Source organism: Equus asinus, chromosome 22, assembly GCF_041296235.1.
Source record: "Equus asinus isolate D_3611 breed Donkey chromosome 22, EquAss-T2T_v2, whole genome shotgun sequence".
NCBI classification, from domain to species: Eukaryota; Metazoa; Chordata; class Mammalia; order Perissodactyla; family Equidae; genus Equus; species Equus asinus.
Window position 1 is genome coordinate 70,171,832 of NC_091811.1, and position 13,822 is coordinate 70,185,653.

The window sequence follows — 13,822 nt, forward strand, 5'->3', positions numbered from 1 at the left end:
TTAATGCAACAAATGGTAGATTTTAGAATATACAAAAGTTAAAAACTTAGCAGTGTCTCCGAAAAACTACTGAGACATTTCAGTTAACATCAAAACTGTTACACCATGGGGGGATAGACTGGAAATATTTTTCCAAGGACCTAACAATGTTTTTCCATAATCAGAGCAGGAAAAGCTTTTAAGGTGAAATAGTTAAATGTGGACAATGGAAGGATATCCCTCTGGGATTGCTATCTTCCCCTCAAATTTCTTTGGTTTTAGAGAAAAGCCAATTTGTTTCTTTCTGTTTTAATGAAAGACACAGACAAATGGGTTCCATTCTTAACCTGACCAACCAGCACTTACTAGCTAAATATGCACTGTCTGGTAGGGCCTCAAAACATGGTTTTATTTTGACTGAGCATTATATAAATGTACAGATGTATAAACTTGCCTAGTATTTCATGGGGCTGCTGCTTTGACTCCAATAATTTGATCGCATTGTAGCTGTTAAGATTGGATTTGTGGCAGTGTGTGTGACATTAACAATTTTTCTACCAGGTGTGAACAACCCACTATAGACCGAAAACAAAACAAAGCAAGGTCTCCTTTATATTTGGTCATATTGATATTCAACATAAGACAGCATGTCATTAAGCAAATCATTCAACCTACAGTTGGGAGATACTTTCTAAACACTGTGGTCTTGAGAACAAGGAATTTAATGGTAGTGCAAACCTATCTGTTCACTGTCCTCAAAACAGAAGATGACCCATCTTCTCATGAATTAAAAAGTCCCTGGAATGTTTTCATGGGAAAGTAGATTCAGGCTAACAAAGTACTGATGGTTACAGCGAATGTCTGTGTGTCCTACTTCAACCCTTTCCCACCAGAGTGTGCAAAGGGAATAAAGACAGCAACATTTTTTAAAAAGTTAACTTATATTAAAAATATTTTGTTTATAAACAATTTTAATACTACAAAGTAGTATTTCAATACAAAGCAGTTCAAATATTAACTGTTCTTTAAACTGTTAAACTTTATTATAAATTAAAATTTCTTTACAAAAAAATTGCACATAATATTTGACCACTCTTAGGTTCTGATGCACTGCATTTGCAATAGTTTCTTTAATCTTCAAGTTAAACAGTCTCGGCAAGGAGTCCAGAACGTAGAAAGGGCAATAAACAACCCTGTTAGAGCATTCAAGTGCAACTAGCAGACTTGTGGCCATGGCAGTTACACTTTCCTTAAGTTGGACTGCTTAAGTTTTAAATCCTGAAATGAAGAATCTCAAAGGTTTAAAGAGGAAGAACTAAAAGGGACTGCCTGCTTTCTACTGTAAACACAGCCCTAGAATTAACTCCCAAACAAGAATCTCTCAGGCATCAGAGTGTCAAGTGAATCAGGAACAGCACAACATAAAGGAAGGGGAGAGTAAAAAAGAAAAACAAAAACAAAGCAAAATTAAAATAAATGTCAGTCACTTTGAAGAACTATACTTACGTACATGATGTTATGAGAATCTGGCAGGGCCTAGAAGCAGGCCAAACGGGAAGTTCATTTATCCAAACGAAGAGGGTCATGTTCATTGCTTCCGGTTTTGAGGATAGGATATTGTAGGGGACTTGATATGATCAGTAATGCTTGTCTGCCTTACACAGACCTTAGCCAGGGATCAGCCTAATCTTGAAGGATCATTCAAATAATTTTGGCAATTATTATAAGGACTTAGAACTGACTGCACCCAGTGTTCAGTGATTCTTGCTTTCTGTTTTGTAACTGTTTAAATTTAAGAGCTCATTTAGGCTGACTCCAATCTCTTGGCACTTGGAAACTAGTTTTCTCAGGTTATCAGTTTTACCTCCTTCTGATGCTTCAAACAAGAGTTGCTGTAAAAGACAGGGAAGCACAGAAGTAAGACTTAGCTAGACTTTGAGCATCACCACATCAATGGACATGGCACATGCAGAAAATTTATAGAAAAACTTCAAGATGAAATAAAAGATAAAAAGCATTACATCTTTCCACAGTGATGCACAAAGAGGTAACTTCTGTAAGGCTCTCTGATATAAACGGTGGACCTATAAGATAGATATACACACAATTCCATCAGGAAACGCGATGAAAAACACCTTTATAATCCTAACCATTTGAATGGTACTCATAATATAATTCTCAAGACAAAATGGTTACACTGGGCTTTGGAGTTTCCAAACATTTAGAGTTCTTAGGATGTTAACTTCTATGCTTCAATCCTTTTAAATTGAGAAGTTAACAAAAGGGGCAGGATGGCTTAAAAAAAAGTGACCCATCTGACAGTCAATCATGACTTACCTCTCTTTGTCCCTTTAGAACAATCTCAGCAGCAATGGCTCTAAGAAAAAAAAGGAATATAGAAAAGGGAAAAGAAAAATTTATATATATTTGAACAAAATGAGATACTACCACTGGCAGAATACTGACTGTGGGAATCTGAGTACAAAACTTCCTGAAAGTAACAGGCTAAACTTCCAAGGAGGGTAACCTATAGTGAAAAGAAAAATTCAACAATTTTTATCAACTTTACAAGAATAAAGCAGACCAGTGTTTTGAACATAAATAACGTTCATGAAAAATACTTATAATTACTAGTAAAAAAATACCTGGAACTAACACCTTTTAAATAAAGAAGACACCAGACTATCATGGGGAAAACCCTGCATTTCAAAAGAGGTGGTCTTAAAATGTGTCTCACAGGCTTGTCTGATAACAGTATTGTTATCTAAATGTTCTCCTTCTAGGAAAATGAAAACTCTATCCATTTTGCTTTTAGAAGCAATTGCTAATGAGCACCTCACTCTGGATATAAAACTTCAGCAAGTGCCCAAAAAACCCTCTAAATTAGAGTAGAGATCTGTCCAGGAAAAAAACCAGACATCATTTTAAAATTACCTGTCTGGAGCAAATCTTACAAATAAAAGCAATAGCTATAAAAACAGGTACATGATTGTTGCATTACATTTTCCAGGTGGCCAGGCATGTTGGGATATTATATGTAAACATCTTGGCTTGAAGTTTCAGAATCTGAACATTGCTTTCTTCCCATTCATGTTGAAGTAGCCTGTAAAGTACATTCAGGAAAATGAACAGAGCATTGCAAGTACAGGGAACCCCAAATGTGCTCTCCGAGCAGAATGTTTGATGAGGTACAAGTTTTGGTCAGTTAAATTTCATCAAGGCTACTCAGCAAGTATCTGTAGTATGTCTCTTACAAAAATTACCCTGGACAGGAACATGCAAAGTAGCAAGAGGTCCAGTCAAGACCCATGCCATTTTCAACAAACTAAAATAGGGCCCAGGTATTCCTCAGAATATTAAAGCATTCTCTCAAAGGACACTCCATGTGGCCCCTCCCTCAAATTTTCTAAAATAATGACTTGATACAGTAATGCAATTTCCTGGTTTCTTCTTTCTTTAGTACACAATGTATACTTAATCATGAATGTTTCTTGAGATAAAATGTAAGTGCAGTGACTAATTATTAAGTTCTCTATTCTGAAAAAAAGGATAAGGATGACCACAGGGAAATAAGACGTATCAAAACACAGAAGGGGAGCTTTACCAACAAAATCAACAATTAAACCACCTATATTCCAAATGCCTATGAAAATACGAATGAGTCAAAATAATACCACGTTTTCTATTTCACGTGTTTTACCAAAAGCGATGTTATACAAATTTCTGTAATTAGCTTCTGCAGATTAGCATGCTTACTAAGAATTTTTATTATAAAACACTATGGCTATTTCTGTCACAGCCCTAGGATTTTGATTTTTTTCAATCTCTTATACCATTTTCCCACATACATGCTAAATGGAATGTAAATACTTTAAAACACAAGGGAATATGTGATAAATATTTTAGGTACTTATAATCCATAAAACAAACTTAGAAACATAAGACAAAACAAGTGCAGTGGAATGACTGCACAAGTAGAAGCCAAAGCATTAGCATGCAGGGTACCTTTTTGAACTAGAAAGCACAATTCTTGAGGGTGAAAATGGGTTTACTCTAGTGGAGCACAGAAACTACAAGAAAATGCTCAGAAATCTCCTTCTAATTGAATGTATGAAATCCCTAGATAAGTGTTTCTTAAATGTGGTTTGAGGACTCAAGGTCAGGACTCTGCAATTTAAATGAGCATCCCAGGAGACTGTGATGCATGCTAATATTTGAGAGCAACTGATCTACTATGAAAACAAGTCATAGTAACCAAAATATGTGTAATTGGCTGCTGTCTCTGTAACACTTTAAAAACCTCTGAAATAATATTCCTTTGTAAAGCATGTTTACTGCTTATAAGGCATGTGCTGTGGACAGACGGTGTGTGCTTAGGGAACACAGATGAACTTAACTTGAATTATGTGCCCTCTTATAACCTGCACAATTTTCTGAAGTGACTAGATTCTTATACTGACTTTTACATGAATACCTATACATTGGTTAACAACTCTGGAATTAAAGTAGTATATATCAAGTAGGAAACAGCAGAAGAACAGACTGTTCTTAACAAGTTTTCAAGAATAATTTTATATGAAGAGCCAATATCATTGAGCTGAGAACCAAGAGAATTTTATTTTTTCTTACCTCAGTGCAAGTCCAGAATTAGTTGGCATAATTGAGCAAAACTGTTCCAATGTTTTGGAATGCTGGGTCTTTGGAACACAACTCAAATAAAAGAAAATAACCTGTAAAGGTTGAGGGGGGAAATGAATGCAACAAAATGTGAAATCCAATTATCTCTGTTTTAATGAGAAAACCAACATGGCCTTTAAGACATGAATGTATAAATTATAATAATGTATGATGCTGTGAGTTACAGTTCCTACCATTAATTATATTAGTGACTTTCCAAATATGAATTAGGAAATATGGTCTAGTGATGAGGGCCATGGACTGAGAACACTGACAAGAAGCCAGAGTCCGGGTTTCATTCCTGAGTCTGCCTTGACTTGCTGTATAGCTGGGCAAGCCATAGGGCTAATGATACCTGCCACATCTCGCTCATGGAATGCCCGTGTGTAAATGACTTAATGTCCATAAAGTGGTTTGAGATCCTGGGATAAAGAATGGCACAGAAGTACAAAGCATAATAATTGGTTATCCCGATTGGCAACAAAACCACCCCACCAAAGAAAAATAAAATACATCCAGGTTTTGGTCTACACTGAGCCTCAGTAGAGCTTTTAGCCTACATTGCACTGAATAAAAGGGATCTCTGAAAACTAAACAAATTAAAAAAAACCCTTTGCTTCATTGCCTATAAGAGCATAACATTATAAATATATCATTAATCAGATTCTACTCTTAAAATTCTAAACAGCACCTGATTTCAGCTTTCTTATGCCCTATGTATAGACATATTTGCTTGACAAAATACTGACAAAAAGAGCAACTGCACCGTGTAAGCCTGTTATTATTTTGAAGTTACAGAATTTTCCATTTCCAACTATTCAAGCACAACGTTAGATATTATTACAATTACTTTTTTGGATCTTTCTTCTTTAATATGTATTAATCCTTAACATCTCTTACATTTTGCTTCAATGTTAAATTTTCTTAAATAGGACATAATCAACACACACATTTTATCTTAACTGAACCTTAAAGGGCTCTATTCCTAGATTTTGAAGAGTAGGAATCATGGTCAAGAATAACAGTAAATGCTAGGAAAGTGGTCCTAGGAAAAGCTCTCGTGATATAAAAATGGGAGTTTTGTTGTCATTTTTAAAGTCCCCTTCTTTTGTACAAGTATCTAAAGAAAAAAGTCTTTAAGTTCTTACCCTATTATGAAATTCATAGTTGGACCAGTAATCAGCACTGCTAAAAGGAATGGGGTATCGGGCAGGGACTGTAACCAAACATCTATTCACTAAGTCAGTAAAACATTTGAATTCTTGGACTTTGTTTCTGGATCCAGCAGCTCTATTATTGGCAAAGACAAGATAACTGCCAAAAGAAAAATATTACAATTTAGAATAATTAAGCCAGTAATTCTTTCACCGAGAAAGCTGATCACCCCTTTCCCCACCACACCCCCTTATTCCAAATCCCATTCTTATTAAGAGGAACTAAACTTACTCCATCCAAATCTTCTGCACTATATCAGATCTCATGGCCACCCCTAACGCTGCCTCATATGCCTCCACTGTCTCTTTAATACTTGATTGAAGAGGATGACAAAGGCTGTTTAAAAAATGAAGGAAAACATTGTATGTCTGGAGCTCAATTCTATTAGGTAAAGGAATGACAATGTGTATTTTAAACATTACAGATATGATTACAATGGAATCCTTCTTTGGATCTTTCTTCTTTAATAATGGATAAACCTTAGCATCCTTTCAATTTTGGTTCAATGACTTTAACATCAGGTTGATTTTAACACCCTGCAATTCAGTGATAAATAACAAATGGGAGCCTAGTATACAACATTTCTCTCCACAATAGATAAGGTCTCACCAGTAAATCAGCCACAAATAAGGAACTTGGTGGTTCAACACCTCATCATCAAAATTCCCTTTACATAAATGGGCTGGAATGTCAAGTGGTCCTGGGATATTTAAGAGATACCTGAAAGAAAACACACTGTTTGAAATTATGCTGATGCACACAATGGATTACTAATACTTAAAAAAAAAATCCTCCGTTTCAATGTGAATTTCCTTCACATATTTTTATTAAGTAACGAGACTTTACTGTTACATGTATACCATACCGCTTTGGTCACATTTCTAACATCACATGGTTATTATTTTACACCTACACAATTAACTCCTCTCCTAAAATAAATTTTTTATTCTAGCCTCAAAAAACCCCCATAATCATCTAATTAAACCTAATTAAAAACAGAAAAACAAATGAAACTAACAAGTATCTAAGATTTTCCTACAAAATCTGTACTTTCTTCTTAAAAAAAAAAAGTTCTTTAAGAGTTATAAAACTTGATAGCTGAAAACAATCTTTCCATCACATACATACACATACCATTATAGATTCAGTTTTGGACATGATGTCAAAGCATATTCCATATAACATATTGCCCCACAAGGCACTTGTCAAAAAGGGGTCTATGATCAAATAAGATTGGGATACACTGGAAATTACAGCCCCTCTTAAAAAGCCACAACATATATTAGGATATTAAAGGCTCTAAGAAGTTGATCAGTAAAGAAATCTATTTGACTTTGACTAATTCAGGGTCCCCCCAATATATTTGAATGTGCGTGTATAACATTTACCAATGTCTTCAAGAATGATACTTTTAAAGGAAATACACTGATCTCAACAATGATCATCTAGTATAACCATTTATCTTGGATTTGAAAATTATTTCAAGGGACTAACTTTCAATGGATTAGAGAGGCTGTATTGGGGCTGAGGGGAGGAGGAGGAGGAACCATAAGAAAAGGAAGAAATGGGACATCTAGAAGTCAGGTTACCATCCTGGCTTGGTCATAACTAGCCATACTATCATCACTTAATTTCTAAGGATATCGGTTTTCTCAACTGAAAATTGAGGTAAGTTAGAAAAGATGACTTCACATCTATCTATGTAAGACTCTATCCCTAGGCTAACTTCAGTAAAGTGAATGAAATCCCTGAGTTAACATTTATGGCTATCCACTGATCTGCAAATTATTCGAAATATGAAATTTACCACATCTAGCTCTGTCTTTTTTTTTTGGTGAGAAAGACTGTCCCTGAGCTAACATCTGTGCCAATCTTCCTCTATTTTTCATATGTGGGATGCTACCACAGCACGGTTGATGAGCGGTGTGTAGGTCTGCACCCAGGATCCAAACCCACAAACCCTGGGCCACGGAAGCAGAGTACATGAACTTAACCACTACGCCATCAGGCCGGCCCTTTTCTGTTCATCTTTATGCTAAGCGTTACACAGAAAGGGAAACAACAGACTCCAACTCTAGGTAAATATTAAGTTCTAAGTATTTTGCCTTTACAATTTCTACTCATGAAATTAAAAAAAAAAATTTGAACCTATTAAGAGCACTGACTTCTCCTATTAATCAACTCTAGCTATATTTATAAATTTAAAAAATTTATACCAGTATCAGTAAATATGACAATGCCAAAAACCATCCTACCTATTGCCATTCTCCTAGTATGTGATGCAAAAAAGATTTCCTAAATTAACAGATATGCACACTCTGTGTAAATAAGAACTTCAGTATTGTCTAAATAAATGAAGTATAGGATACCTTTTCCTCGTAACTCTTAGGAATTATGACTCCTCCCACAAAAAATTTAATAAAGGAAGATGACTTAGTAAACAATAAAAAATTATTTAGAGGCAGCCCATTTTCAAATTTTTATTAACACTTATTTATTCTGCTTCATTAAGCTGACATCAAGAAAATTTGAAGACCTTTGATTAGTTACCACGGCAGAAACGGGCAGCATCTTCTTTTAGGCTAAACCAATTACTTCCATGCCCAAAGGAAGACCAGAACCAGTAAGTCTATGAAAAATTTGGTTCAGCCTTGGATTTGTCATGTCTTATTTTGAGACATTAAAGCAATCTAATTTGAACAGGGAGAAAGTCAGCATGGGGAAGCTGAACAATCTCTAAATTCCTTATAGTTAACTTCTTTTCTATTAATTTGCATTTTAAATTATTCTTTTGTAATTAATTGTAAGATACTAATCTAGATGTAGCAGAGCAGAAAGAACTTCAGGAAGAGTACTAAAATCACATGTCGATAGACTGGCTACCATAAGAGGACAGATGTGAAGACTCAAGTCTGGGAAAGAACAGTGACTCCAAACTTTTTTGCCAAATCTCAAAATAAAATTGCCATGTTCATAAAACATTCTAGAGTGGATGGACCACTAACTTAACAAAATGTGGGTTATTTTTTAAAATATGTCTTCATATAACACTTCTATACTGGGAGGCGGACCGAGGGAGCACCTAAGAAAAGATAAATATTTGCAAACATTAGACTTGCATATATAAAGCCAAGATTTTTATCTTCACTTAGTATTTTCCATAAGAAATTCCTGGGGCTGGCCCCGTGGCTGAGTGGTTAAGTTCACGCGCTCCGCTGCAGGCGGGCCCAGTGTTTCATTGGTTTGAATCCTGGGCGCGGACATGGCACTGCTCATCAAACCACGCTGAGGCAGCGTCCCACATGCCACAACTAGAAGGACCCACAACGAAGAATATACAACTATGTACGGGGGGGCTTTGGGGAGAAAAAGGAAAAAAAAAAAAAAAAAAAATTCTTTCAGGAGATACTCAGCTTAGGCTTTCCTTCTCTCAACTCCTCCTAACAGAAAATAATAGAGTATGTCATGATAAAATATTTTCCTTTTGCCGCTGTTTTACTTAGGATCAGCAAACTATGCCTATTTTTGTAAATAAGGTTTTACCGGAACACAGCCACGCCCATTCATTTTTATATTGTCTATGGCTACTTTCTTCCTTCAGCAGTATAGGTGAGAAGCAGTGACAGAACAAGTGGCTTGCAAGCCTAAAATATTTACTATTTGGCCCTTAAGAAAAATGTCTGCTGATCTCTACAGAGAGACGAGCAGGAAGAAGGAAAGAGAACTTTAAAAGCCTTTCAAAAATCATTCTTCATGATCTGCTGTGGCCTCTTATGGTCGTTAGAACAAGAGCTCACAGTGAAGCAAATAAAGGCAGTAAATACAGAGCTCTACGTAAATTACTGAGAAAGTGATGGCTGAGAAAAGAAGCGGAGCATGCAAACTTGACCACGCAGCCTTGGGGCTGGCCCCATCTCATAACAATTCTCTAAGAGTGTTGGACTGTTTTTTTTTTTTTTTTTTAAATCAGTCTAAATGTAATCAAACCACAAAAAAAATGTGCAGTCTTTCCAATGAACTATACTATCTCTCATTCCTCTACAAATCAAGAGTTATACAAACTTACCGAAACAGATCCAAGTTACTATACTTCTCAAATCCCGGGTTAAAGAAGGATGCAATAAATTTCCGCAAAAATGGAAGAAGATTATCTCCTCGATTCTATTTTAAAAAGAAGGAGATGGGACATACATTAGGCTTACAATGTCTAAAATCTTTCAAGGGAAGAAAAAGCCCTAAAAAAAAAAAAAATCCTCGATTCTACTACGTTTCTTGAGTAGGTGGGGGTAGAGATAACCTCTCTATTCTGATCTCCAAATTGAACCCAACTAACCATTAAACAGGTTTACACCCAATATACACAGCATCAAGTCTCATACACCAACTATCTATTAAGCTTCTCTTACATGCTTGGCACTACCCTAGGTGCAGGGGCTCTGAATCTGAATAAGACATGGTCCCTGCCCTCTAAGAGCTCTCAGAGCAAATAAAGCAGACTTCAACAAAATCAAACACACTGTAGTAAGTGCAGTGGTAGCACCGTGCACAGGGTATCACGGCAGAGAGAGAAGGAACACCTAACACAGTTTGCAAAGGGCAAAAGGACCAGGGAAAGTTTCCTGGAGAGGCGGATGCCTGAAATATCTTAAATGTGAAACACAAAAACATCGTATTTAAGAACTATAACTCACTTTTTTTTTTTTTACCTGCAAAATGAAGAATTTGCACGTGTGATAAAAAACCTCTGCATTCTGAGGATTTTTTTCAAACGCAGTAAGCCACACTGCCCTGGCTTTGTCGTGCTGATCTGTTCGCAAATATAAAGCAACAAGGGCTTCCAATAACTGGCAGTTCATGGGACAGGATTCCAATAAACATTTACAAAGCTCCACTGCAGCCTCATACCTTCACAAGAAAAAGCATATGTCTAAACACATGAAAAAATCAATTCTTAACACAAGGTTAACTGCTGGTCAATTAAGTTTTACCTCTCTAGGAGCTGGTGCAGAGCAATCATGTTTGTGTAAAGTGGAACACAGACCTCTACTCTTTCCTCAACAGTAAGGCTCTCATCTGTGCAAGCTTTCACCGCATCTATCCAAAAACATCACAATAACATGAATCAAACATAAGATGAATTATCTGACCGTGTCATTTAAACTCTAAGAGACCAATAGGAAAAGATGGCCTATCCCTCTGCTTGACCATCATCTTATTCACCTTTACTGAACTCTGGCTTTTACCCAAAGGAAATATTTCTGACATCTCCAAACTCCTAAAATTCAATCTCTTATGCTCACTTTCCTGGTAAAAAATAAAAACATCCAATATAAGCTCTCACATCTAGCAGTGTTTTCACTTAAACAAGTGTTTCTGCATTTATCCTAAATTCCTTAAAACTGATCTCAAAAAAAAAAAAAGAATAAAAGGTCAAAGAATGAATTATCTTTTCATCTTTCTCTGACTCACTTCAGAAGAGGCCTTGCTCTGCTGTTTGTTCCGTAGTCATCTATATGTCTTCCTCTAATCCTTTTCTTACTCCTTCAAAACACAATGTCCCCCTGTAAAGAGTCCTTTACTTGATCTTGCTACTTCTTGGAGAATGGTATGCTGTTTTAATTTGCACAACTGCCACCATTTCCTCTTCGCCCAATGGCAGCACGACTTCCTGAATTTGTGGAGTTTAAAAGTGAATGCCATTCTGAAACTGCACTTTCGAAGTTTGCTTATAAGGATCATATCTAAACAAACCTGAAAGCCTATCTCTACAATCATTCTCCTGGATTAGCATTTGATAATGTTCTTCCTCTGTTTAATTTCTTCTTGCCTCTGTTTCCAAGAGATTATTTATATTTCCTGTGGCTCTCATTCACTGACTTTCTCTTTTTTATCCCTTAATGCTATACTCTTAAGCCTCCATTTCCTCAGATGAAATATCTCATAGCTTCAACTATTGGATAATTTACTGTGAAAGCACATTAAAAACTGTAAAGCACTTTGTAATAAACTAACTTCTATGTTAATAACTTTCAAATCCATTTCTCTATCCATAATCATCCACTGAAGGTCCACTTACTTATTTCCTTCTGTCAACAAAAATTTCCACTTGAGTGACCAATTACCATTCACAAATACCAATTCTACCAAAATCAGTCTTCCCAATTTACCAGTTTTCTATCAATAGAGCTTCCTTTTCCTAGTCTCAAAACTCTGAAATCACCTTTGACTATTTCTTCTATTATTCCCTGACATTTAATCTGTCTCCCACATCTCTATGTCATATAACTTCAAATGTCTCTAATAAATACTCTCTTTTTCCCAGGTTACTTTTTTGTGTCTCAGTTATGGCCATCCGCTTCTGGTTGGTTTTCCTACCTTTGGTATCATTTCTCTTCAGCACATTCATTCCTTCTTGCTTAAAGAAACTTTACTGCCATCAAGTTTACCACACTTACAAAAATTCTTGAAAATCTGGTATCATTCCACTTACCAAGCTTAATTCCTACTATTCTCCAGCACAAACCTCTCGTTTTGATAGGGACTCTCCCCTTCTTCTAATCTCCTTTCACATTCAATGCAATTCTCATCCACATGTTGCTTTTTGTTTACTTAGCTCCCCTAACAGGAATGTCCTCCTTTTCTTCACTGGATTATTCAAATAAACATTTATTAAGCACTTAGTATACTGTCAGACATTATAGGACCTTGGGAAATATAAATAGGACAAGTGTTCCATCTTTGAGGAGGCCCACTATGTCACATCGAAGACAAGCTTCAAAATCTAACTCCAACACCTAATTCTTCTATGAAGACTTCCTTGATCACGCCAATCTACAACTATCTCTTCCTTGCGGGTTTACGGCTTGTACCATATAATTCTATAAATCACGATACCAGTCTCTTCTAAGCACAGACTTTAGACTTTATACTAATACACAGCTATATGGCCTCATATGTTTAATAATTATGTCAAACGTACAGATTTTATCTTCTGACTAGGCTATCTACTCATTAGGAAAGAATAGGCTTTATACCTTATGTGTATGTATTCCATAGCGGATATATCATTTAGTGTATAGTAGCAATAAAACTCACTGATTGACGGAGAAAATAATTATTTGACAAGGTAAGTTATAATCTTTTAACTCTCACCTTGATGGGTTGCTTAAAAAAAGAATTACCTGGTTTTGTGATTCGATCAATTTATTAAACCTATATAATCTATATTATCTACATTTAGCTGCTATCATTTGCCATAATCAGAAAAACTGCATAGGTAATGTAGTATACAATTACTGGCTTTCACAGATGTCAATGCCCATCTAATCTGATTCAATCCTTAATCTTTTGAGATTTATATAATAAAGTGTGAGACTATAATATGCAATATAGATATAAATTTGTTCCACTTAATTACAAACAATCATAACAAGGGACAAGTTAGTGTTCTAATTAATTTATAAATACTTATATTTACCTTCAAAAACTGCTAGCAACATGTCAGGATTAGTCTTTACATCTTGAACTGCTTGCCATGGCATTACAAATGGTTCTGTGTTAACAATTCTTGAAGGATTGGCATTAGATGGATCATAAAATTTTGAAGGGAGAACGTTGAATTCGATAAGATGTATGTAGGCCAGCCATGCCAAACATCGATCACTTGTTTTAAGGTACTCAGCTACTATTCCATCATGAGCCGACTTCAACGCATTCTAGGCAAAATTAAAAAAATCTGAAAATGTTTTTAAAAATAATGACTTCTATTCTTAGTAAGATTCGAATATAAAGGCAAATAAGAATAAAAGTATTATATTTCCTTGGGATGGTTCTTAAATACCTAAGTCAAAATTTTGATAGTCACCAATTTTTTTAAATGAAAAAAACTCTTGAGATGTCAATACCAGATTAACATATTTTTTACTATGCTAAGGTTTATGACATAAAAAAG

The 13,822-nt window shown here is 35.5% G+C and overlaps 1 protein-coding gene across 2 annotated transcripts in view; it reads right to left on the minus strand.

Annotated features, from left to right (window-relative positions):
* Positions 1-907: 907 nt before the first annotated feature.
* Positions 908-13,822, minus strand: part of ZFC3H1 (zinc finger C3H1-type containing) — a 50,670-nt gene continuing 37,755 nt past the window's right edge. The window contains exons 24-35 of one of the 2 annotated variants that reach the window (XM_044756408.2): positions 13,349-13,586; positions 10,860-10,965; positions 10,578-10,776; positions 9,938-10,032; positions 6,481-6,591; positions 6,103-6,207; positions 5,805-5,970; positions 4,609-4,709; positions 2,981-3,082; positions 2,317-2,356; positions 2,001-2,063; positions 908-1,871 (exon numbers count right to left, since the gene is read on the minus strand). In XM_044756408.2, the coding sequence (XP_044612343.2) occupies positions 1,734-1,871; positions 2,001-2,063; positions 2,317-2,356; positions 2,981-3,082; positions 4,609-4,709; positions 5,805-5,970; positions 6,103-6,207; positions 6,481-6,591; positions 9,938-10,032; positions 10,578-10,776; positions 10,860-10,965; positions 13,349-13,586 (1,464 nt within the window). In that variant the 3' untranslated portion in view covers positions 908-1,733. Of the gene's footprint in view, positions 1,872-2,000; positions 2,064-2,316; positions 2,357-2,980; positions 3,083-4,608; positions 4,710-5,804; positions 5,971-6,102; positions 6,208-6,480; positions 6,592-9,937; positions 10,033-10,577; positions 10,777-10,859; positions 10,966-11,351; positions 11,540-13,348; positions 13,587-13,822 lie in introns of those variants that run through there. The other variant, XM_070494607.1, reaches the window with a different exon arrangement.